Raw genomic sequence first — 25,944 nt, 5'->3', positions numbered from 1 at the left:
GTCCCTTGAAGCACATACCTGAGCCTCCAGCTGGCACTCAGTAAGGGCCATCATTTCCTCATAGGTCATCTGGGAGAAAAGAGCAGCGTACTTGTGCAGGCGGAGGCTTTTTAACCAGGCTGGAACATCTGTGGTGCAAGATGTGCAAGAGATGGGGAGAGAAATTGAAAGGGAACGAGAAGAGATGACAAAAGATATGGGAATAGAGAAAGGAAAGGAGGGTGATGGTCAGAGGGAAAAAAAGAAAAAAAAACCCTTTATGTTACTACTTGTTCAATTCAATTTTGGCAGCAAATTCTGGACTTTGAAATCTTGGTCTAGCCCTGATATTCCTGCTGTTGGGCTCCCTTATACTACTTTAGACTAGGGGTGGCTAACTTGGGGTCCGTGGGCTTCAGAGCATATAGGAATTCCCTAAAATTATATCCCAATTTGTAAATATGTTTACTTTTCTGGGCAGAAATCATCCATAGTTTCCATAAGATTCTCAGAGGGATTCATGACCAAAACTATGGCAAGGAACACCTTGATTTGGAGAGAACTGACTTAGAATGTTAAAACTACGCATGATGAGTCTTCATCTCAAAGAAAACTTCTTTCTAGGTTCAGTGTAGCTCTCCACATGCTGCTTCCTCTGCTTCCACAGTGATAGGTAAACCAGGCAACTGTAGGACCCACGGGTGGGGTTGCTGTCATTCTTAGCCTAATCCTTCTTCTGCCTTCCTGTGCCCCAGTGGGAATAAGGGCATCCTAGACTCCAAACTATCACTTGTGTGTGTGTGTGTGTGTGTGTGTGTGTGTGTGTGTGTGTCCGCTGACCACTTCTCCAAGTTATGGAATGTATCTGGATGTGTCTCTGACCTTTTGCTTGAATATTGACGACAAATGTACCAAGACTGGAAGGACCCAGGGATTGCTTAGACCATAGGATAATAGAAATTCCAAAGCAGATCTGAAATAAGTCCAAATCTGGGATTCTCAAGTTGGGAAAATTAATAGAAATAGTATCAGAATTCATGAGAGTTATCACCTTGTTGCTAAGTACAACCAAAGCAAAGCCCTTGTGCATGCTCTTTAGCATTTCTGCGCTGCTGGGATCTTTGAGAAATCTCTAGAATCAGCTTCCTCCACTCCTTGCTCATTTTACAGATGGCAAAATTAAGTCATTAAGTCTAGTTTATGGAGTATGTGGTGAACTGGGGACTAGAACCAGGCCTCCCAATTCCTAGCTTTTTCCTATGTCATATCAACTTCTCGTGAGATGAGGGCCAAACAGCCCGTTAGTGCTAGGGCTGGGTAAACAATGACTGCAAAGTACTTAGAAATGTTGATGCACTGGGTAAATGTTATTCATGTTTCCTATAAAGTGTTACCCATTACTAACCATGTTAATTACGATATACTGTCTATTTCCACGTGCTTTATTCTGAGGCACTGACAAACACTCCAGAGTAAGTGGGAACCTTCCAATTTTCAATTTTTAAAGTAGTTAACTGGGATTGATTAAAGAAACCTGGCCTCCTCTGAAATCAGGCCCTGATTTCAGGCCCCCTGGGGGAACAAAAACAGGCTTGATTTTGTGCTTGGAGGCCCTTCATTCTACAGTGACAAGCAGAGGGTCCCTCTGGGATCATCAGTAACCACAGAGACAAGGCTTCCCCAGGCACATAGTACGGACCCCTAACATCCTCCTCGACTCAAACTGTAGTTCGGTAGAGTCCAGACCCTGCCAGCTCGGACTCCGGTGCTGTCCTTCCTGCGACATCCTGGACCTGTTTTACCAGACTTTATTCTCCATCATGTCTTGTTGTTGCTGAAACAATGCTAATACGTCTGCAGAGTGACCAGGCAAATAACAACAGCTCTGGCTCTTGGGCCAATAACTTGTTAACAACTTTGGCACCAGGATTCATGTTTGCTACTTTGAAAAGCCCCAAGTTGCTGCTCAGAAAACTCACTGATCATGATTCAGGGAAGTCCGGGTAACCCCAAGGCACACTTGGGCAAAATCTGTTGCAGAGATTACAGAGCATCTCATGGGCCAGATTTTCACTGGGTGCCCTACAGTTGAATCATGCAAAATCCACCAATGATAAAACAGAGTCCTCAGCTACTAAATCATGTTAAAAACTGGGTATTTTATATGCCAAGAGGACAATGTAGGGTTTTAAGAGTTGGGGAGAGCGGGATGCAAGTCTGGGCTTGTCAAGACTAATACTCCAATCAATACTAGTTCCTTTCCACAAAATATCTGACAACTAGAATTTCTATTAGAGGGCTGGAAGGGCCTGCCTCACCTGTTTAGTCAAAATGCGGGTCATTGGGAATTGTCTTCCTACAAAAGGTTCCTACACAACACGGTGAGTTAGGCCTTCCTGAGAAGTTACTTCTAGATAATGTTGCTGGGAAATGTAAGCTCCTCTTGGCCGTATATTCCCTTGAGGCAGGCACATGTTGACTCTGTTTGTATAGCGAGTGTCTCAGTACCTAGCTCGGTGTTGTGTGCTTGAAGAGCTCTCCTTCCTGAAACATGAACTGATGAACAAAGAAGAAGAAATCCCAGTTCTTAAGAACATAGCCTACTAATCTTTCATCCCCTTGTTGGAGACAAGGTACCTTCTTTTGCCAGGAATTAAAACAAAACTCCTTTAGGAGGGAAATAAACCAGAGAAGCAAGAGCACCCGGACCATTTCACTCCTCCCAAGCCAGGAACTCCAATGACTTGGATGCTAGATTCTGTGACGATGTTACCCAGAGGCAAAGTCGAGCTAAAAGTTCAGGTCCTTTCCTGTGTACCAGGTGCCACAGGGTTGGATGCAAAGCTAAGAACCACCTCATATAACCTCAGATATTGTGGTTTTTCATTCTGCAAAGCTGTGGCTACGGTTGAGAGACACAGACAAGCAGGGGTATTTCCTTTGGGAGCAGATACGTGATTGATGTCATGCGTGCCTCCTGGGCTCCCACCTCTGGCTGGCACATAGCCATTTAGCTTCATCTGGGCTGCTTCTGCTCGACATGCCAATGGAGATCCCAGACGACTAGAAAGTCACTCTCTTATGCAGTGTGGGAAAGATTAAGATGCTTTTGCTCTATGCTGGGTTGACTTCCTTGGCAAGTGTGAGCATCCTGATATTTGCTCAACATTTTGAAAGTTTGCTGTGGGGGCCAGGCATGTCCCTGCCATCAAGGAACTTTTAATCCAAAGAGAATAGCTGACTCACACAAAACATTTATAATAGTTGAAGGAGAAGTGCTAAGTCAACTCAAAGTTCTAGGCAGGCACAGAACAGAGTTCTAGGCAGGGAGAATGTGCATTCTGATTTGCCCTGGGGAGTAAGGGATAGCTTCAAAGTAGCAGCAGTCCTGGAATCACTGGGCAGACCTACTGAGGAAGCCATCTGAGGAGGCAGGAACAGCATATTAGCAAGCACAGAGCTAAGAGAGCATTTGGGGCTGAGCAAGCACTTGGGTGAATGATAGTAAGTAACAAGGTGGGACAAATAGGCAGGGGTTCAATGATTGAGATCTCTAATGCTGAAACAAGGACAGTAGGCCTCATGTTTGGGTGATGAGGCACTGCTGAAATCTGGGCAGCAGAGGCACTATCAGATGAGTATGTGAGAAAGGTGACGGCTGTCAGTGTAAAGCCTGGATGAGGGGATGTGGGAGTGGAGGCTGGGAGATGAACCGAAGCCCTTGGAGATGGCTTGGAAGGGCGGTGGTGAGAAGGAAAGGATATAAATGGACAGCGCTTGAAGATCAGGGAATAGGGAATGTGAGTGAGACTGGTGGTTCTTCTTCTTCAAGCTTGGGAAGACAGAAAGTACAGGGGGGCAGCAGGTTTGGGGTGGCAAGGGAGAGATGGTGAGCTCTACTTCATGTTGGCCGAGTGTCACTGCCTTTGAGCCATCCAGGTGGAAAAGTCAACTAGAAGGATCTCTGAAGCGAGGTCTGAGCTGGAGAACTTGTCAGCAGCACGTGGTGGGTGGTGGCTTGAAGCCATGGAAGTGGGTGAGGTCACTTAGGGAAAGAGCATGGAATGAGAACAGGGGTGAGCTAAGATGGAGCCCTGGGAGCATGAGAAGGTGTGAGAAGAGAAGCCCATGAAGAAAACTAGGAGGAGGAAGCTGAAGGGTAGCAGGTTTCTAGGAGAAAGCACTATGTGCAGATAGTGGCCCCTGTGCACAGTGTCCGTCTTTCACAAAGCTCCTTCTAGATCTTGTTGCAGTCCATAGTGGTTTATCTTCACAAGGCCTTTTTTGGGCACAGTGCTACACTCATCTTTTCCATGCTCTCTGTGTACCTGATGGTCTTTACCAATGGGATCAATTTCCAATTATGCTGAGTTCTATTTCCCCTTTTAGAGTTTGGACAAACCAGCCACAGAGAGGTTCTGTGGTGCGCACAACAGCTCACACAGAGGCTGGGCTCCAAGTAGAACTTGAGCTGCTTTTTTCAAATATTTGCTGCTGGAATGGCTGCAAATACCACTCAGCAGGCCATGCAGCACCTGCCTCACAAACAAAGAGGCTCCACAAGATTGAAAGATGGAACCGGTACTGCAGAAGGGCTCAATATGGGAAGCATCATAAAGGGCAGGGAGTAAAACGTTCCTGGAAGAGAGAAACGCGAACAGCCTTGGTTTCCACAAGGAGCCTCACCTTGTGGTGGTCCTGGAACCTGCAGACAGAAGAGAAACTCCCATTCACCACAGAGAGCCAGGCTAATCTCAAACAACTCTCTCTCTTCCCGGGAAACAACTGCATCCTTGGTCTTTGAGGGAGAGGAGTGAGCCAACTGAGGGGTAAGAAGAGGCTAACTCTTCAGTGTTGAAGTGAGAGGGGAAAGATTCCTTTCAAATCCAAAGCAGAAGTCTAGGAATATCATCGATATTACTGATGCCTGTCTCTTTCTGGCCAGAGCAGAATGAACAGCTCAGTGCTGTTCTAGCCTCTGAGCGAAAGGAAGAAGGCGCCTTGGTCTATGGTTCTTGTGAACTGTGAGCACGCTTCTCAGTCCTGGGAAGTGTCCATGGTGGCCTCCAGGAGGGGCTCCATGCTGATGGGGAGCATGTGTGGGTCTCTGAAGAAACAGGTTGAGTGAAATACCCACTTAGAGGGTTTGGATACAAGTGCAGGGACTCAATTTCTCAGTTTCCGTTAGCTGTGACATTCAGAAGTGGTTTTCCACACGCAGCTTGCTTTGCGTCATTAAATAGCGGCTGGGTTCCACGTCGCAAGCTACCCTCTGCGTGCCCGCACAGTTCTTAAAGCACTGCAGCAGAAGACACACACTTGGCAAGGAAGGGTGGTTAAAAGACTCATGACCCTTAGAATTTGGGGGAATCCAGGAAATTTGCTTTTCAAGGACAAGGAGCCTTCTGCCTACCTTCGAAGAGGGGACACAATCTGAGCCCATTAGGACGTATCCATGCAGGCTATATGCTGGTATTTGGGAGTAAAGAAAGTAAGGTAAATTTACTAAATCCTGGCCTTGAAGTTAGACGAATTCAAGACAGCGTGTAGAAAGTCAACATTCAGAAAACAGTGGCTTGTTGCCATGACAGCCATGCAGAAGAGTGTCTCAGCTCCCTCCCACTCTGTCACTTACACCTTTATGACCCTCAGAAATGCTGTATTCACAATCTTGCTCAAGAAGGTGTCTGTCGGGGTTCTTTGTCTTTAAGAGAATCACACTTCTCAATAATTTTTCTAATTTCATTCTAAGACAGGCAGAAGTTCAGAGGTTTACATTTCAAAAACAACTCAAAACCCCACAACTGGCTACTTCAGACTAGGCAATATATTTCCTTTGCTGTGGAAAAAAAAAGTTTACTTACGTTTCATCTAAGAAAGACTCCCTAGAAAAGGCAACCTAAGCCTATTTTTGCAGTCCCTGGTCCCCTCCACTCTTAACTGCTGTGTTTCTATCAAGGTTCCTGAAGCCACAGTTCCCTTCTTAACCTTTTTTATGTCTATAGACAAACAATGTAACAGTTTCAGTTACCTCCATATTTTGTACTAATATAACAGCAACACATCGTAAGTCAACCCAGTTAATGTTAACCCATTATGGTGAGGCTGAAGCATATATCAAGAGAAACAGACCGTAACCTCTACCCCTTTCACACTGACGACTGCAATGAGAAAGTCATGGAGCCTCTCACTCGGAGGAGCCCAAATCTATGAGCCTTACTAGCCAGGAATCTGGAAGGGAGTCTCCCACGTGAGTTTCCCTACAGGTAGGCAGAATGTTCAACCTGTGCAGGTGAGGAGAGGAGCCAGAGCTCAGGGAGGCTGTGCCAGGGAAGAACATGGTGCACCACAGTGTTGGCCCACCTCCACTGGAAAGTTCTGTAGGTTCTCGTACTCCCCATGCTTCACAATGGCCCTCAATCTGTTTCTTCTATATGCTCTTTGCCTTAGATGATACCATGGGCTATCCAGCTGTCCCAGGCAGAAACCTGGGCATCGTCCTCAATTCCTCCTGCTCCGGAGCACCATCTGCATTTAACTAGCGCACTTTCAGTTCTGAGCTGTCTCAATTCTACCTCACGAAGACCACAAAGACACATTGCTTTGAATCCATTCTTGCTGCTGCTTGCCTTGGTCCCACCTCGTTCTCCTCCTCAGTCACTAAAATATCCCCCACCTCTCAGCTGGCTTCCCAATCCAGACTCCCCTGCCCCTCATCCCCTCCTCCATGTCCCCCCAACACTTCTGCTAGGGTCTGATTTCTAATGAGCAAACGTAAGCAGGTCGCTCTGCTGCTAAATGCCTTCAACAGCTTCTATCAACGTCAGATCTTTCGCAAAGCCTAGCATCTGGTTTTCCCCTCTCCCCAGACTTCTTTCCCATGTGACATTTGAGCCATAGATGCACTCAGTCAACCTGTCCCATCACCATGCTTTCATGTATTCTTCTCCCTTTGCACAGAATGCCCTTCCCTTCCCTTATATACTTGGCTAACTTTAATCATGCTTCAAGACTCAGCTCCAGGACTCTCCTCCTCAGGAACTTTCCTTGACTTCTCTCTACTTTGCATTAGGGACCTCCTTGGTGCCTGTCTGACCCAGCACAAGTCTCCGAAGACAAGACATTTTCACAGCCATACACCTGCATCAGGTACCTGTTTGTTGTTCATGTGACAGGACTCCCTTGAGGCAGGTACAATCTGTTTCTTCTCTGTCTCCCCAGTAACTAGCCCCAAGCCTCTCTCAGCAGGTGCTTAAAAGTCAACTGACTTGATAAGGACTAAAGTAAAACCTAATAAGTCTTTCTTTTTTTCTCTTTGCTCCCGTAGAACACAGCCACATCACTCATCAACAGCGCTGGCCTTTTGAGAAGTCTTTGTGCGTTGCGTCTACACATCATTTCTGAGGACATGGTGCTAAAATGAGGGGCAGGAATGCTCCCTCCCCCAATGGACTTCTGCTCTTCTATATTTTCTCCTCCTTCCAGGAAATTATGGGAGTATCTTTTTTCTCCTCTCGGCCACCTGAAGGCTTTGCATGAGAGAAGAGGTAAGAGAGCACATTCCACTCATGTTGGCACCGAGGGGAAGGAGGACATAACTGAGTATCGACTCGGGAATCATGAATCTGGGATTCTTCCCCTGGGAAATGTCACGGTGACATTTCTGCAAACAAGGACAACTGAATTTAGAAACCACAATCAGCATATCTGATCCAAACATGTATAACCAGTAGCCTCCACAGGGCATGTTAAGGGGCGGGGGGCGGGGGGAACTCTCATATTCCTGCTGTTTCCCACTTCTGTTCATTAATTTCTACTTCAGTAGCTAATCCCATTCTTGCTTTACCCTGAGATTAGTCCGAGATCCCTACCCTGAGGGACATCCAATCTGTGCTTTGGAGCTGACTTACATCTTCAGGATGGGTATTTACTATAAAAGGAAAAACAAAGCAAAGCAGACAGATGATGTTAATCCTCTGAGAGCACAAGTTGGTCTACTTGGGAGAGAACTTCGTGACGATCCCTGACAGGGTGTGCTGACACCAAGACAAAAGAGGGAGAGATCGATGTTTGTGAAAATCTTAAAAAGAAGAATGCTGGGCCGTGAGCTTTATTTCACACTTTTGACCCAAGAGGCACATTCCTAAGGGACGGTTCGTAGCCAAACCTGGCAGGTTGTCCAGATGAAAAGGAAGGAATAGATGAACAATGTTTCAGCAAGGTATGCAGAGCTGTTGGCAAGAAAGATGAATTCATACTAAATTCAGCTCAATTCTGGTGACTTTTTATCCTTTTCCCAAGGTGTAGGGGGAGGGCTGACATGCATCTTCTGGAGATCTGGAACTCCTCCAAATTCGACCGCAGATACCTTGTTGTTTCTATATACTAGACTTTTTTTTTAAATGTAGGAAAATAGCAATGCAGTGATGGCATCCCGAGGTGGACCGGAAAGTAGCCTCAAAGGGCTGATAATTCTGCCAGAGGACCTGGTCCCAAGAAAGAAAGAGATGTGAATTCGAGAGGAAGAGCTGGCTCTTTTTAGAAGCACAGCCTTAGATTTCATATTTCATTTCCCAGAAAGTATGAATTAATTTGGAAACTTAAAACGGGCGTCTGCTCTTGGACGTAGGGATCCAATGAGAACCTCTTAGGCTGGGCATGGTGAGGGCTGCTTCCTGGGTGCGTCCTGGAAGGCCACTCTGGATAGTCTCTGCTGACAGAGTTGAGCAGTGGCCTTTTAGAGAAGACCTCTCCAGGCATAGCCAGGGGGTGGCTTTTTGGATGCTTTTGGACCCTGACTCTGGATGCTTACTGTTTTGGGGTATGGACATATCTACTGCTTGACCTATTAGCTGAACTGTGAATACACTTATCCCACAAACAGAATCCTTCATTGTTTCTCATGTCCTCATTCAAATATGTTTTGCCCTTTGCTTTGCTATGGACTTTATATTTTGAATCCCAAACCAATTCTTTGGAGCAAGCAGTTCAATAGGTCAGCAGAAGGTGGATATACATAGGAAAGAGTCCACTGTTTCATCCGGTCACCAAATAGCTTGTTTTCTGACCATATCCCTTGGGCCTATAAAGAAACTCTTGGATATAAGCACTTATCTGCATCACTTTCTGACTGAAGAATCTCTGAGGAGAAAATTCTTATCAATTCTGAAGAAAAGAATAGAAGAAGCTTATATATGGGATATTCCTTGAACTTTGATTTTGACTTTTATTCTAAAACAGCAATAAGAAATTGGTTCAATTTTCCTCTCATTCATTTCTCTTTAAAAACGTGCTCGCAGGGTGCCTGGGTGGCTCGGTTGGTTAAGCATCCGTCCTCGGCTCAGGTCATGATCTCACGGTTTGTGAGTTCAGGCCCCACGTCAGGCTCTGCACAGACAGCTCAGAGCCTGGAGCCTGCCTCAGATTCTGTGTCTCCCTTTCTCTCTGTCCCTCCCTTACTCGTGCTCTGTCTCTATCTCTCTCTCTCATAAATAAATAAAAACATTAAAAGAATGCTCTCATTATTGTTTTCTCACCTCACCATGACAGCACACAGTGAGCATACCTTTAACTACTTTGGGAGAATGTTGAAGGTGTACATTAAAGAAGAAAGAAAGAAAGAGAAAGAAAGAGGAAAGGAAAGGAAAGAAAGAAAGAAGAAAGAAAAGTAAAAGGAAGAAAGAAAGAAAAAGAAAAAGAAAGAAAAGTAAAAGGAAGAAAGAAAAAGAAAGTAAAAGGAAGAAAGAAAGAAAAAGAAAGAAAGAAAAGTAAAAGGAAGAAAGAAAAAAGAAAAGAAAGCAACCCTCTTATAACCAGACAGGACCAGCATTCCTCTCTAGGAGAGGTCTGTATCCTAGAGAACGGCCTTCCCACAGGACCCTCCTCGCCCTTGAACACAAAGGCCAAGGCCTCCTTCCCTCAGTTACCAATTAAAATCGCACATATGTTTTCTCAGAAACGTGCCACCAGACACTCCACTTCGCCTGGGAAGAAGCTAGTTCAGAACAATGGCTGACCCTGCCTCCCTTGGTCCCTCAGGTGCTCCGGTGCCCCAGTGACAGATGCCCTGCAGGCTTACCTAAAGCCTGGCTGAGCCTCACCTGCTACCCGTCACCTGGGGCTCAGCCGCTTGAGCACACAACCACGTAACGTGGACTCAGAAATGAGTTTTGCTACATCTCCAAAATTATGACACATTCCCTCAAAAACTGTGAAAGAGAAAGAGGACACACATCCCCTCCATGCCAAAATGAGCCATTGTTTGTGCTGCCTGTTAAACACCTTTAAAGACCCACTTGTATCAGCAGAAGAAAAGCATCAAGACACATCCCACTCACTCTGGGCATTCATCACGGGGTGGGGGTGGCATGGGAGCACACAGGCCTGCAGTTGAGGGAGAGGAACATTTGAGGAATGCACTTCATTCCCCTAGTGGACAGGCTCCGTGTTTCAGCCTGGTACTCTCTCATAGCCGGCCCCTGGGTGGTCATGGGCGTCTTTCTGTGCCACACTGTGATGGCAGAGAGGGGACTCAGTAGACAGCCTCCTTTGTCAACACTGATCCTTCTTGAAGGGAAGGTCAGAGACACAAAACCTCAGCACCATGGATGCCAGCAAAGGGGGTGCTCCCAGACCCCGCCTCAGCACTGTACTCCCAGAAGCATGACTGGTTATTGTTTCTCCATCGAAAACATATTAGTGTGTCCCTGATGAGCATCTTTCCCTAAGGACTTCCCAGACCTTGAACAACTTAGCGTCTAAAAATACAAAATGCACGTATCCTCTTCGAACCTATCACGGGTAATTGGGAAGTCTCTGTCTCCTGATGAGTATCGTTAAGAAAAGGACAGATTTACAGGGCAATGTACAAACATTTATTTATGCTGCACAAAAAGGCCTTTATCACCTGTATGCAAATCTGTTATCAGGCTTAAAATACTGTCAGAGATTCTCAGTGGTATTTTTTTCATGTCCCTTAAACAGATGCAGAGAAAAGAATTTAAAAGTTTCTTTGGATATCAAAGGAATAGGGAGAGAGAAAGGAAGCACTACTATGATTCTGCATTAAGAAAGACCTAAAAAAAAAAAGATCCTGTGGTTTGTTTTGTTACATTATTGACGGTTCCCTGGCCACAGCAAGGAGGTAGAAGGCTGGAGTAGCTGAGCGCCTTTACAAACAGGGCAGGCTGAGAAATGTATGTGCAAATAGTAGATCCTATCAGTTAGCTGTGACTCATTTAACTGCCTACAAGTCCCTGCATTAAAAAAAAAAAAAAAAAAGAGTGTTGACCTCTCTTGCTCTGGCTCCTGCTTCCCAGGCTTCCCAGGAAGGGGAATCCCAGGAATGGTTAACCCTGAAGCTCTGCAAGGGATGGGTCCAATGCATAAGCCTGGGGAGAGAACTGGGCTCCTCTCTTGCTCACTATCTACCTCTCTTTTTACCCTTCTAACTCCAAATAAAGGGGCCAACTCTGTTCCCAGTGGTTTCTCGTTCAGTCACTCACCTTTCATACCACTACCTTCTTCTTGGAATGTGTTACGAGCAGTGTTCTGATCTTCTAAGTGTTCACTCCCACCACTTCCTGAAGAGGCTACACTGCTTTGTGGAGACAGGGGGGCATGATCGGATGGGAGGCACTGGGGTCCTCTAGCTCGTAAGTCCTCATGAGACATCCATCCATGTCCTAGAGGCTGGTTTGGCACATTCATGGGTGGGGTAAGGGACACAGATCGTTTCAAAGGGCTGTGGTGTGCCTGGCCTGAGAGAACTGGAAAAAAAAAAATAAAATGAAATAGGTTATTCCCCCCCCTTTAGCCTGGGCCACAGAGAACCCACAATACCTTTTAACCCTGAGAGATGATGCTAACCTGTCTGACGACTCTATCGGTGGTCACCGCAGGCTGAATACAGGCCTGGCAGGGGCTTTCCCTTCAAGGGCTGCTGTCTGGACCTTGTGCTGGGCTGGGTTTCCCCAGGGAGACTATACCTATAGTGCCCACACATCTGGCCTTAGGCTTTGTGGGTCAGGGTCTGGTTTTCATTCTAACTCTAGAAATCAGGATTTGTGGCAGTAGGCCTATAAATCAGGTGAGGCTTGACAGCCTGGCAAAGTGGCCATCTGCCAAGAGTAAAAAGAACATACGCTGCACATTTTTTTTTTTTTTTTTAAACACACAAAACCCAACATTACCCGTGTCATTAGGGTGGACTCTTAGAGGGCAAGGCAGGCTGGTTACCATTTGGGATCTTTGCTGGGCTGAGCTAGAAGGTGGGCTCGTCCTTCCGACCAGGAACCAGGGGAAACTATCAGCTCTGGAAGGGTGCAGGCTCAGCGAGGGCCGCCGTACTAACCCGGACCTCAGGGTACGTGTGGGACACTGGTAGCTGTGTGTGAAAGGGCCGATTCTTTCCCTCGGCTTCACAGGTTAATGCCAAACTTCATCTTGAAAACACTTCCAGGTAACAAGGCTTTCATTCAGAAGCCAGTGGGGTGCGCTCAGTGAGCTGGGGGTGGTTTTTACCAGCATGTTTAACTCGTCCACACAGCGGGCAACATCTGCGTAGCCCCCGTGTTTAATTTCTTTTCCAGAAAACTAGGAAAAAGCAACAAAACTCACATAACTAGCCAAATTAAATGGAGGTCATTCGAGGGAGGGATTTAACCAAAATCAATGCCGAGGAAGCCGACGGTACCCTTGGTTGGTTTTTCTGGGCGTGTTAAGTGACAGCTTCACAAAATAAGTCTATTCATAACATTCTCTCCAAGCACTGGTCCCTCACAGGCCCAGTTTATTTTGACTGCTGCAGCGCTAGCATGGAATTGAGCCACATGCATTTTTAAACATTTTTCAGGGAAGCCATTAAGTTCCATCTCAGGCCGTATCCCCTACAGTGAGGTATTTGCTCCCCCAAGTCCAGACAAGTGCTTCTTTGCTGGTGTTAATCTCCGTGTTTTTTAGTCAGCAGACCTGACATCCCAGTCTAAGAAGTTCTGTTCTTGGTTAAACTGCGTTTCTGGTGTGGTAGCACACCACACAAAGACCTGGGCAGTAGGTTACCTTGCCCCAAACTGAAAGATAAAGACCAGAGCCAAAAGGCTGGGTGTTCCCAGAAAGTGTCTTTGGACAGTGGTGGTGTGGGAAGGTAGCTTATGGTCAGCTGGGATCAGCCAGGCCCCGAGAACAATGAGGCTCACACCTCTGTTGTCAATGTTTCCATGTGGCTTCAGATGGCCAGAGGGCAGCTTGTGTGAAAGGGGGGCAATCAGAAGGGTCAGACACTTCTTTATGAACAGAATAGGAGGGGAACAAGATAAACTGCTGAGTTTATCATTTGCAACCTGGGAAATTTCTACATTAGGTAGATTCTATCAAAGGCAAGGAATTCTCATTGAACTTTAAAAAACGCAAAGGGAACATTGTTTAAAAAAAATTTTTTTTTTGACCCTGACAGGCTGAAATAGCTTGCCTTTCCACTAAATAGACTAGGGAAGAAACTATTTTAAAAGGCTCCCTGGAAAATGCATTGCTACCTGGTTGGATCAGAAGTAGCAAGAGAAAAAGAAAAAAAAAAAAAAAAGCAGAAAGAAAAAAATAAATAAAAAGGAAGCAGCAGCAAAAATGAAGAGAGAAGCCAACAGGAAGGAAAGCCAGACATCCAGAAAATCCATTTCATGCCTGTCTAAGTATTTATATAAAATGGGGCAGACTTGTTTAGGCCTGCACCAAGTGCTGGGATGGTCCAGCTTAAACATCTTTGCTCCCTGGTACCTTGGCAACCATTTCAGAGTATCTGGTGGATGCTCCGAATGTGCCAGCCAGGTGTGCCTCAAGCAGAAATGGGGGCTCCTCTTCATAGCCAGGATTGGAGTAAGCCTGAAACCATAAAAACAGGCCTTGCCAAAGAGAGAAACGCAGCTTTGAAGTGCTTTAGCACCTAGTCTGGTTAGAGGTGACAAGTAAATCTATAATCACGGGTAGTAACCCTGCTAAGAGAGTCCCCACCTTTGGATACTGAGAACAATACCCCACATGTTGAATAAGCAGTTGAATTCCATTGTTGGATGGAGCCAATTTGCTTCTTTCCCCCTAAACTTTTCTTAAAAGCCACACTGCCTCCCCATTGATGGGCATCCTTGGGGAGGTTGTCAGTATCCAAGGAATCCACTGGTTATTGAGAATGGAACAAAGTAGGTACCTAACTTAATGGGACTTAAAGGGATATATCACAGAAACCTACACCCATGTCTTCAAATATTCCTGAGCTTGACTGATGTCACAGGGGATGTGGTATAAACTTGGCCTCTGCCTCTAATAAAAAAATCAATTATACCTGAGGTGCCAGAGCCTTTTCTCAGTAACTTTCTACTAAAGGCCCCACCCTGTCTGTATCATAAAGACTCCCGCAGCTGGGCACCGAAACAGAAAGATCTCCTTAGGAGCCGACCTACTGTTTCAACCAAGCAAAATGCCTCCCACTAAGCTTCTGATTTGCAGAGAGGGCCATGCATTTAGACCCAGGCTGGATGCCACACCTAAATAAGAGCAGAGTCATGTTGGGCAAATGCCTCATTTCTCCAAGGAGAACCAAAGCCCCAGGCAATACAGGCTTGGCTTCCTGTGGGAAGGAGACAGAAGCCGGTGACAGGTGACCTGCCAACAGTGCCATATTGGGGTGAAGACAGATCTTCAGGTAGAGGTGGAGGCCTTGGCCACAAAGCCAATTTTCATGTTACCTCGTGAGCTAGAGTACTTTGTTTGGCACGGACTGGCAGAGGAAATAATAAATGCCATGGGCAGAGCGCAGGAAGATAGGCCACACCGCCATGGAATTAATGAGGTGGCCAGGGGCAGGTTATCGATGGTTGTCCCATCACTCCATTTTTTAACCGAAAGAACTCATCTGAAGTGGTGATAAATGGATGAAGAGGGAAAATGGATATTGAAATAAACAGATAAATAAATTTCCTTTTCCTATGAGTAGGGAGGGAGAGCAGTGAAAACAGTCTTCTGTGTTAGCTGTCCCAGAATGACTCTAGCTAGAAGCAGACCTTTCGAATGTTCTCGCTTGTGGACTGCTATGCAGCAGACAACGACCAATGCTCCATTCAGACTTAAGCTGCCCCCAGGTGTATTCGAACATGGCAGAATTAAGTACACCTTGAAAAAAAAGATCTCAGTATAGATTAGAAATTGGCAGTTTCCAGCAGAATTGAAGTCCTAAGTTTATATTGCATTTGTGACTTTATCATAGGTGAGGTGGGGGGCAGGATGTTTCAGAGTAGATTCATTACATTGAAAATCCTACTAAAAACTACCCAGGGGAACAAGGTTGTGCCTCTTTCTGCTCTTGAAAAACTGAAGCTAAAACTTCATACTGTGTACAGTATAGATTCAATATTGCTTATTAATTTTAGAAGGAAATATAGATTCAATATTGCTTATATTTTATTATAGGAAATGTCAAGTATGTACACATATACATGTGTGTATGTGTATGTACGTCAATAGAATACTATAATCTAGGGGATCGTTTGTAAATTCAAGTGAACCAAAAATTAATAATATCTATTGAATAAGTCTAGTTGAAATATGCAAAACACAGCTAAAAATAATCTTGCTACAGCACTGGAGCTGTGTGATGTGAGTACAGAGGGTCTTCTAATCTGGCAGTAAACTCTGTCATACCATTCTTGGCTAGCCAACTTCTCTGACCTCATTTAACCTCATGATTTGTTTTTCATCTCGAGACTATCTTTAATGAGACTCCTTTCAACGCCTTTTTAGAGGAAAATACGATACCTGGCTCTGGGTTCTGTTCTTTGAAGTATTTTCTTGAAAGCCTGGAAATCAGATTTCTTACCCCTTTCTTTTGACCAACTTGACTTCATCTCAATTTTTAGTTACTGAAATAAAATTCAGCAAAAGACTTTCGGGGATAGACTCTTTTAAGAAAATTAGGTATAACTACTTTTTGTGCTTTCTAATGTGACAAATGATAGGGTTTGTAGAAAGAGGAAGTTTTGGGATACTGGCCCAACTATCCCTTTGGTTCACTGTCAGGTTAGGCATTATACCTCACAGTCAAGGAGAGAAGAAGTGATCCCCATAAGCGAACCATCCAGATAATGGAAGCTCCACTGTTACACTGAAACTTTATCCTAACAAAGTTTAATGCAGATCTTTCAAAGATACATTGCATACTTCCCTGTTCTACTTAAACTTACACACTGAATGCAATATATGCATTTCATGCTTTAAAAGGTATTGTTATGGGGTACCAGAGCAGCTCAGTCGGTTAGGTGGCAGACTTGATTTCAATTTGGGTCAAGATCTTGTGGTTTGTGAGATTGAGCCTCATATCGGGCTCCACGCTGACAGTGCGAGGAGTCTGCTTTGGATTCTCTCCCTTCCTTTCTGTCTTCTCCCCCACTCACGCTCATTCTCTCTCAAACTAAAGAAATAAAACTTAGAAAAAAATTTTTTTTGAATTATTATTATGAACATAGATTCTTAACATTTCAAAGCTGGAAGCCCCCTGCAAGGTAGTTCAATAATTCCCAAGGTATGAACTGTGGACCCCTGGGTAGTGGAAATATTTTAATTTCCCTATACGCACCACACTGTTAATAGATGAAATATTGTGTTGCAAATAATTTTTATATACATGCAGAGTATTAAAATTAATAAAATATAAATTAATTTACATGCTGCTGAATTCATAGCTCTTTTTGTCATTTTTTCTCCTTTCAACAGATTCAAAGTGCAAATCTTGTTTTACAGGGACGCCAATTTTTCTTTTTATATGTTACTGACTGAGGCCAAAACTCAATAAATAATAGAGATGATTATTGTTCTCTGCTTTGTTGACTGATGTTTTCATGGGCAATAGAGGTAGCCTCAGGAACCCCATCCTCAAAGTCCTCTGCACACCTTTCAGTTATACCCTTGCCTCAAATTCCGTCAACCATCACTTTTCATCGCTACCAATATGTTTCCACCTATTTACAGGCTTAACATTTTGTCCTAGAGTTTGGAATCTAGAGTATTGAGGTTGACTTCTTTTTGAATAAGGGTAGGAAATACTCCCATTTTCCTAATGTCACGCCCTTTCATCAAACCCAATAGTTTGTCTTCTCAACCCGAGGTTGAGTTCCACATCCTCATCACGTCCTTATGAACACAGCCACGTAGTCGGGATTTGAATTTCTCATCTCTTTTCTTCCTAAGCCAGTCTCTCCATTTCTAATTCGACAAGATGCCCTTCTCACAGAGACATTTGTGCTTCATTAAAATGTTCAAATTCTAGACGCTCGTGATAAAACTCAGTCCAATTGCAAGCGTGACTAAACTTTGCAAAAATAACTCATTCTGACTTAGGGATTTTAAAAAGTAAGAATGAGGAAACTAAGCATTTATATATTATTTTAAAATATGAACTTCAAATTTCTTTCCAACATTAAAAGGTCGTAGCCAATTCCCTCCTCTGGAGGTACATGCTGCATGTATCCCCATACCATGATAAAGCCGAGGGAATATGCTACTTATAAGCTGATAATGGTGTACTTTCAGAGTATCTTCTAGACCTACATCCAAAAGTAAACCTACATCCACAAGAAATTCGGAGTATCAGTAGAACCTTTGCTGAATACACCAACTCGAGGGCTCGTATCATGTAGTTCTTAAATTGTGCTGTAAAAGATGGTTTGATACTTGTCAAGTTTAAAGAAGAAAAAGTTCAACCCACTGCCAGCTACAAAATCAAATCATCTCCAAGTTACTAGGGGAGAGTTTCTGTTCATCCCTTTAGTTACTTAAGGCCTGCTTATCAGGCATCTTTCAGGTGTCATCCAAGAATTTCTTCTGAGAGTACTTTCAGAGCATCTAAGGAACGGCTACAAAAGGCTTTCCATTTTCAAAGACTGGAGTTCTGTTAACACCACTTGTATGAATGATTCCAGGCATTTGCTTAAGGAAAAAAAAAAGCCAACATTTTAGAGACTCAGTGGTGAAACGATATTAGACCCTGGATTCCTCTTCTTTAGTTGGTTTTGTGGTGCCACAACCAGTAATCAGAGGCCCTGTAGTGGGAATCTTTGGGGAAGAAAAGATTAATAGTACTGTAAGAATACATTTAAAAACAAAACAAAACCAGGGTACTTGATCAGTGACATCATGCAAAGAAAAAGACAGCACCAGTCATATTTATGGCCAAGTACGGATTTGTGTAAAAGGTGGGGGGTGGGGGGGGAAGAAGGGATTAATGACTAAGGTTAAAATTAACATGCTCTGCCATCATTGCTTCAGGGAATAGATTAAAAGCAAATCTAGAAGGTTATATGCCTCAACTCTGCATGCTTGCTCTCTGCTTCTTGTTCAAAGGTTTGGAAAAGCAGTGCTCACAACATCTGGACACCAGAAGATGATTCCCCCAAACAGCTTCAGACTCCACCTCATTCTGGGGGAAGAAAAGAGACCATGCTACAAAGGAAAGATGTGGTTGGTGGACAGGGTGTTCCCGACAAGCCCAAAGAGGAAGCCACACACTCTCTGGGAAGAGAAAACGTACACTTGCCTAAGCAACAAAACAAAACAAAGGGAGACTCTGGAAGCAGATGAAACCGCAAAGAACATCACAGAAAGGTTGACAAATACACACTGCTAAATCTCCTTTTCCCTATTAAATCTCATTTCCATACAGTATTGAAATGAAAGTATTCTGATGCAGGGAAAAGCACCTGGAGAGGTTTCTTCAATAATGTGAGTCCTTGTCACTGATGTCAGCTCTTATTACTCTACAGACAGCTCAGCCTTTGGGCAGAGCAAAGATGTATGTTTCTGCCTTCACATTATCACTTAAACATTTGGGCTTTTAAGAAGTAAATTAGGATGTTTCTGGCAGACTTTTATTGCTGCATTAATCTTTGGTACATTTCATTTGTCCTCTTTTGTCGGTTTCTATAATGGCAAAACTGGGTGTCATCCAGTAGAAAATCTATTTTAGATAACTGCTATTTGACTTTATATTGTCATTATTTATGAAATAAGTTAGACAAGAAGCCAGTATACACATTTTACAGAAATTGGTTGAATCTTACCCACAGGTTTAACTTCAAATCAAGCAGTCCTAAAAGGAAACTGCCCAGATCCTGATTCCCTTCTATCAAAACCAATGACATCAATATGGAAGAATCTGACACAACTGTAGCAGATGTTTAAGCCAATTCAACGAACTGTGGGATCAAGCCAGCCACTTCTAAAGTTCCTGTATAGTGGGGTAACTTCTACTTTCCTGCATTATGTTTCTTTTCCTAGCTATATTTATACCTATATGCACTCAACCTTGAGGCTTGTCCATGGAACTTCTACCCACATAGACAGTAAAGAGATGAAATCCAGAAATGAATTTAGACAGAGATGCAGAGTTTGAATCATTTTGTTTATGACACCAAGCAGAGTAAATAATTGAGTCAAGCAAGTGGCCAGGAGTGGATTTAAGAGGGTATGTCCTTTTTCATTTTCCAGCTAATCCACAAAAATGCCCCAGTCATTGTGTTGAAGGAAGAAAGTGGAGAAACTCAGAGAGATAGATGTCCGATGACAAAACTTCCCTCCTACTCCTTTCTTAAAAGATAACTGTCAAATTGTCACTGCTGATGTGCTCACCTGAGCTCACACGCCTATCCAGGAAGTGCTGCCGAAGTTTACAAAATGTGATTGTCCATCCTGTGTTTAACAACTTCAGGGCTGCTAACTGGGCATGGGTACTGGAAAAGTAATCCTCATGTGGAAGTGCAAATAGCCAGGGTTTCGTGATTGAGCAACTAAGTCCCCCCACCACCCCCCACACCGGAGCATCAGTCCCGAGGCCATGGCAGAGTCGCTGAACAAATCGTCAGGGTATCCTTTTACATCCTGACACTGCTAGCGACACTGGTCCAGAGAAGATGCAGGTCAACCCCTTGAAAGGGGCTAACAAAGGATATTTTTAACCCTGTCTATGAACTCCTACCTTGAGCTGAACCACAGGCAAAGATTGCCGCTGGAACCTAAAGTCTCCCAGATAAGACGGCAGGGTGGCTCTTAAATGCCATGGCACTCATTAGTCAAGTTAGATGCATAAATCCTGCCATCAGGGCCTCCACTCAGCTGACTGCATGACTGGTGCCAAGATCTCTCCGGGCGCGAGACTCTGAACTTTGCCTTGATTGAGCAAAAATATATTTTTTCCCCCTTTTCTTTCTAGTTTGAGGAGAAGGGTGATAAACAGAGATGTATTATGTGGTCCCGACTAATGCTTAACTTAGTTACTTGATAGAAGAATGAGAACCCAAGTTTCTCAGGGCTGTGGCTCGCAGGACAATTGACTGATTAGGGAATTGGTTCTTGTTTTCATTAAAGCATTCAATCTAAATGTCAAATGTAATAATACACAAAAATAACCATTCAAAAAACCCACAATTTGAGCTTACATTGCTAATTAGATGTTTTTTGTTGTTGTTGTTAATTAAGAGAAATTGGATGGTGTAGGCTCTCCTGGCTTCTTAATTATATTTGATTGAATCACCATGTGATTCAAGACAAGCTATTGAGGCTTCACACATCCCAATTCCCGCCTTAGTTCACCTTTGGTATCTTCTTGGATTCCAAACTGTCACAACCAGCCCCCGTGGGTGTTGAAACATGGTGATACTGGTACTCTGTTTGTAAAATTGATTTACTGCGGTCTGTAATTACACATCACGATTTGAATTCTTGACTCGGTACTGCATTTTTCACTTAAACCGTACTGTTCTTCTCCACCCCAGAGAAACAGCATTTACGTAATTGCTCTCAACTCATCTACTTGGGTATTATAAATCAGTCCTGCAATAAAAGACTTCCAGAGACACTGCAGGCACAAGGTTCCTGGCATAACTCAGGCCCCAGGACTGTTCTCGTTTAAGGACAGGAATCAAACAGCGTTCATTTCTTACTGGAGATAAGATGGGAAGGGCTGTCTGGAGACTTTGGATCCGAAGTCAAAGAGAAAGGGGCCAGAGAGTGACCGAGAGGGCTGGGTCGAACCCAGATGGCCAGCTCAGATCCACGGGTCGGGTCCCCCTGCTCCTTGTCTACTTCTGGGTCCCGCTTCACCTGTCACACAAACTGTATAGTGTGTGTGTGTGTGTGTGTGTGTGTGTGTGTGTGTGTTCTGCTATTACAGGTCATATACTGGTGACCCTCTGCATTCACAGATTCCATATTTGTGAATTCACCGATTTGCTAAACTTTATTTGTAGGCCCCGAATCAATACATGTGGCATTGTTATGGTCATTCACGCACACGCTCAGAGTGGCAAAAACTTTGAGTCTCTGGCGCACATGTTCCCAACTGAGGCTCAACAGGCACTACTCTTTGCCTTCCTGTGTCCGCTCTTATCCTGTAAATGGGTGTCCTTTCCGAGGTCTGTTTAGTGCCATGTTTTTCTCACTTTGGTGTTTTTTTTTTTGGTGATTTTGCTATTTAAAATGCCTCCCCCAACCCCTGGGGTGCCTGGGCGGCTCAGTTGGTTAAGGGTTCGCCTATGGCTCAGGACATGATCTCATGGTTCACGAGTTTGAGTCCAGTTCGTGAGTTCGAGCCCCCCATCGGGCTAGCTGCTGTCAGCGCAGAGCCTGCTTCAGATCCTGTGTTCCCCCTGCTCCCGCCCTTCCCCCTCTCATGCTCGCTCACACTCTCTGTCGCTCTCTCTCAAAAATATTACATTTAGAAATAAATAAATAAAATAGCCCCCGAGTGTAGTAGTGCTAAGGTGCTGTTTGGTTCCTAAGTGCAGGAAGGCTGTGATGTGCCTTAGAGAGAAACGAGAGGGAGTAGGTAAGCTTCATTCAGGTATGAGTCACAGTGCTGTTGGCCTTGAGTTCCAGGTCAGTGCAGCGACAACCTGTATCACATAAGATGTCTTTAAACACACATGAAACAAAGTGATGTATTGACTAGTTGATGAAAATGTTCTGAGACTTGCAGGAACATAACGCTGTATCTCCCCAGGAGCAATGGTTCAGGATTTGCTAATTCAGTGTTCACCGTGACTTTATAGAACATAACTATTGCAAATAATCCAAACTCACTGTGTTATATATTGATACAAACTCTTCACTCCACCTCCCATCCTGGGACATTTTTTGGACACATTTGCCACATTTTTGCCTCAGGCTAGTGGTTCTTAACCTTGGCTGCACAATGGGCGCTGTTGGAGCCTTTAAAAAATCCTGATGTCCAGGCTCCGTTCCAGACTGAAGTAATAGAAAGATCCTTGTATAGTGGGGTCGGAGCATTCATACTTTTTTAATGCACCTGAGTACTTTTAATGGCTAGCCAGGTGGAGAACTACTGTCTTGGGCTATCTTTTTGCCTGAGTGTTCACCCCAAACTCTGTCCCACATCCTGGACATTGCAAACTTCCCCAGGGTTGGATGCCATTTCTGCCTGGTCTTCAAAAGATGCCCACAAGGAATGGGCATCTTGTTTACTTTTCAAGTGGCTCTGAAAAGACAACATACAAATCACTGCTTCTCCTACCAAACCAGCCTTGTTTGCTTTGGATTCACAAGTAGACCTCGGTGCAGGCTCTTCCACTCAGGATTTTATCACTCTTGCCCTGCCTTCCAAGTAAAATAAATGATATTTTGCTTCTAGAATTCCAACCTGAATGGTATGTGAGCAGAAATATCCAAAGACTCCTGAGACACATGTTTTTACTCCTGAACAATGGTACCTGCTTCTTGCGGTAGCCATTTCACTCTTGCTGAGTAGGAAGAGAGGGTCAGGGGCCAGCTGGAGGTCCTCTCTGAATGTGAATCAGCTGTAGGAGGCTCGGAGCATATTTTCTCTTAGTCTGGAAATGCCACTGGTGAGAGCATAACTGATTCACAAACTGCAAAAACTGTGCTCTAGGTCCATGGACCAGCGGCACTGGAATCACCTGGGCATTTGTCAGAAAGGCTGGACTCTCTGGCCTTACCACAGATCTAGAGAACCAGGATCTGTATTCGAAGATGCCAGACATGTGTGCATATTCAAGGTTAAGAGACACTGCCTTATACCCAGCTCTGACTTGCTGGCTGGGCACTAGTTCTCTTGATGTTGAGGTAGGCACCAACCATACAAAGAGCAGTCTCCTAGAGTGACAAGAATTTGGGATTTGGGTAGTAAGTCATATCATCTTTCTGTGCCTTGGTTTCTCCCAATAGTAGATTTCAAAGGCTACATCTTGGAATTGTTCAAAAAAGTCAAATCATCTCATGCACATAAAAGGGTTTTGCAAAGTGTGAAGTGCTACAGGGGCGCCTGGGTGGCGCAGTCGGTTAAGCGTCCGACTTCAGCCAGGTCACGATCTCGCGGTCTGTGAGTTCGAGCCCCGCGTCAGGCTCTGGGCTGATGGCTCGGAGCCTGGAGCCTGTTTCCGATTCTGTGTCTCCCTCTCTCTCTGCCCCTCCCCCGTTCATGCTCTGTCTCTCTCTGTCCCAAAAATAAAAAAAATTAAAAAAAAAAAAAAAAAAAAGAGAAAAAAAAAAAAAAAAGTGTGAAGTGCTACAAAAATATTAGCTATTAGTTGCCAGAGTAAGAATACTTCAATGTAAACCAACACTGCCAGTGGAAAAATCAACTCAAAGTACTAGCCAATCTAATGACATTCATGGGTCATTTTAGCATATTATGTGTGGTATGAAAAATATCTCTGATTACTTGATAGTGTTTCACAGATTTACAAGAGATAAATTTCCCCCATAGCCTGTTGTACCAAAAAGAGTATCTTCCTTGCTCTTTCAGAATCCTTACTTATACGGACAAGATTCTCTCGGCCCTAATCAGAATCTTCTTCCTTTGATTGAGACTCAACTTGGACTTTCCTGTCCTTTCATGCATTTCATTTTTATTTTCTGGAGGGTCAGGGCATATGAATCACCTTCTTTATCATTAGATTTCAGTGTCCAGAACTCCTCATGAGACCTCTTTTTCTGTCCTGACATTGGTTAAGCAACACTGATTGCTTGAAGTCCTTACTGAAGATTCTAAGTACCTCCATTATATTTAGAAATTCAAGCTGAGAACCTATTATGTGGCTGGATAACACTGGGTTCTGCATGTACAAAACAAGGGGAATGGACTAGATGAATGAATGAATGAATTCATCAGGTATGTGTTGAGTGCCCACCACGTTCCACGCTCTAAAAGCTGAGGGTACAACATTGAAAAAGCCATTATAGCTCAGTGGATGATCTTTCAGCCCCTCCCTGAGCCAACCTTCCACAATGTTATTAGCATATTTATGGAATACCGTTCTCATTTGGACAAGGTATTTTCCCCACATTATTTATTTCTGCATATTTTTTAAAAGTCTGCCTTGTAATACCAATAGAAGAGCCAGCCAAGGGTGTCAGGGCAAAGGATCTGCCAGCTGCTCACCACAGTCAAGGTTCTGGAGAAGGGAAGGCACTGAATCATATCATCCTCCTCCCCCTTCCTGGCTCATCCCAACGCTCTCCTTTCTCCCACACATTTCAGGCTCTCCTGAAAGAGTGACTGGATAAATGAATGCCTTGTCTCCTCACTCTGCATCTTTCTTACCTGCCCCAGGCTGGGGATACTGTACTGTCATTTCCCCAAATGCAACCCAAAAGACCTATCCTTAAAAACCACCTTTCCTGGTCCTTCATTCTCTGAAGAAGAAGTCACATGGCAGTGAGCACAGTGGCAGCACCAGCTACCATTTGCCAATGCCAGCTAAGTGTCATGTAAGGATACACACTGTTCCATTTAATCCTCATTTAATGCCTTCAGAGGTAGGTTCTATCAATTACTCCTCCCACCATACCTCCCCAACACAAATTTCACAGATAGGAAGCTGAGGTGCAGAGGGTAAGGGACTTGTCAAAGATAGACAGCTAGGAAGGGCCAAGAGACAGGGTTCAAAACAAGGTTCTCTGATGTGCAAACCTGCCTTCTTAAGACCACCACTACACTGCTTCTTGTGGCAGAAAGAACCCCCTGGGCTTAGACTCTTAGTCCTGGAGCTGAACACTCAATATCCAAAACCCTGAGCAAATCTATTGGCTCCTCAGTGTCTTAGGATTTCATCTGGAAAATAGTTATAACAATAGTAATACCTCTTCTACCTACTTCCCAGGGTTGAATCAAATGGAATCATTTGCTGCCTGCCTCATTCTTATCCATCCACATGTCCATCTACCCATCCATCCATCCATCCATCCATCCAATTTGCTGAGCCTCTACCCTGTGCTGAGTATATACTGGGCACTAGGATGGATGATCAAGACCCACTAAGATGATGTGTGGAAAACTGCTTTTGAAGTGACAAAATGTGAGTTGTTACCTTCCTGGGAAAAGAGTTTAAGGTAACCTCCTCATTCAACAGACTCTTAGTATCTCTATGCATCGGGCACTGGACTAGTCATTGGGGCTACAGATGCTAAGGAAAGTATACTAGGAGACAGGGCTGCACAGATCAGTCTCTCCTGTGTATTAAGCCACCACCTGCTATGGTTAGAAGCACACAGCAGCCAGGAGCTGTAAGGCGGTGCTGATATTCTAAGTAACACATTGCATTAAGGTGAAGAAATGCTGAAAGAAGTAAACATTTTAGGTGATTTCAATTTCAATTAATTCATCACCGTATCTCAAGGACTAAAGAGAGTTTTTGAGGAGGTGGCAGTACACCAGGACCAAGCTGCCTCTCTGAACCCTGGCCCTTCATTTTAGACGGACAACAGCAGGAAATACATGAAAGTCAAAAAAGCTCTTCTCTTGCTTCCACGGTAAATGTGCATGTTGTTTCCTTGGCTGTAAGTTGGCTATTCCACACAATCATTTAAAATCCATGGCTCTGAGATGCATGAAGATTCCCTATAACTGAATTAGAAATCACCTGCTCAACCACATGGAAAGCATCTCTTTTCCAT

The 25,944-nt window shown here is 44.2% G+C and overlaps 1 protein-coding gene across 7 annotated transcripts in view; it reads right to left on the bottom strand.

Annotated features, from left to right (window-relative positions):
- SAMD4A (sterile alpha motif domain containing 4A) overlaps positions 1–25,944 on the bottom strand; it is a 210,715-nt gene that overhangs the window by 38,154 nt on the left and 146,617 nt on the right. For 4 of the 7 annotated variants that reach the window (XM_060617280.3, XM_060617283.3, XM_060617278.3 and 1 more), the window contains 2 exons: positions 11,484–11,747; positions 19–128 (listed from right to left, as the gene is read on the bottom strand). In XM_060617280.3, coding sequence (XP_060473263.2) covers positions 19–128; positions 11,484–11,747 — 374 coding nt within the window. Of the gene's footprint in view, positions 1–18; positions 129–7,132; positions 7,624–11,483; positions 11,748–25,944 lie in introns of those variants that run through there. The other 3 variants (XM_060617285.3, XM_060617284.3, XM_060617287.3) reach the window with 2 other exon arrangements.

This window comes from Panthera onca, chromosome B3, assembly GCF_046562875.1.
Source record: "Panthera onca isolate mPanOnc1 chromosome B3, mPanOnc1 haplotype 2, whole genome shotgun sequence".
Taxonomy (NCBI): Eukaryota; Metazoa; Chordata; class Mammalia; order Carnivora; family Felidae; genus Panthera; species Panthera onca.
The sequence above is the reverse complement of the archived record's forward strand: the minus strand, read 5'-3'. Positions and strand labels throughout refer to the sequence as shown.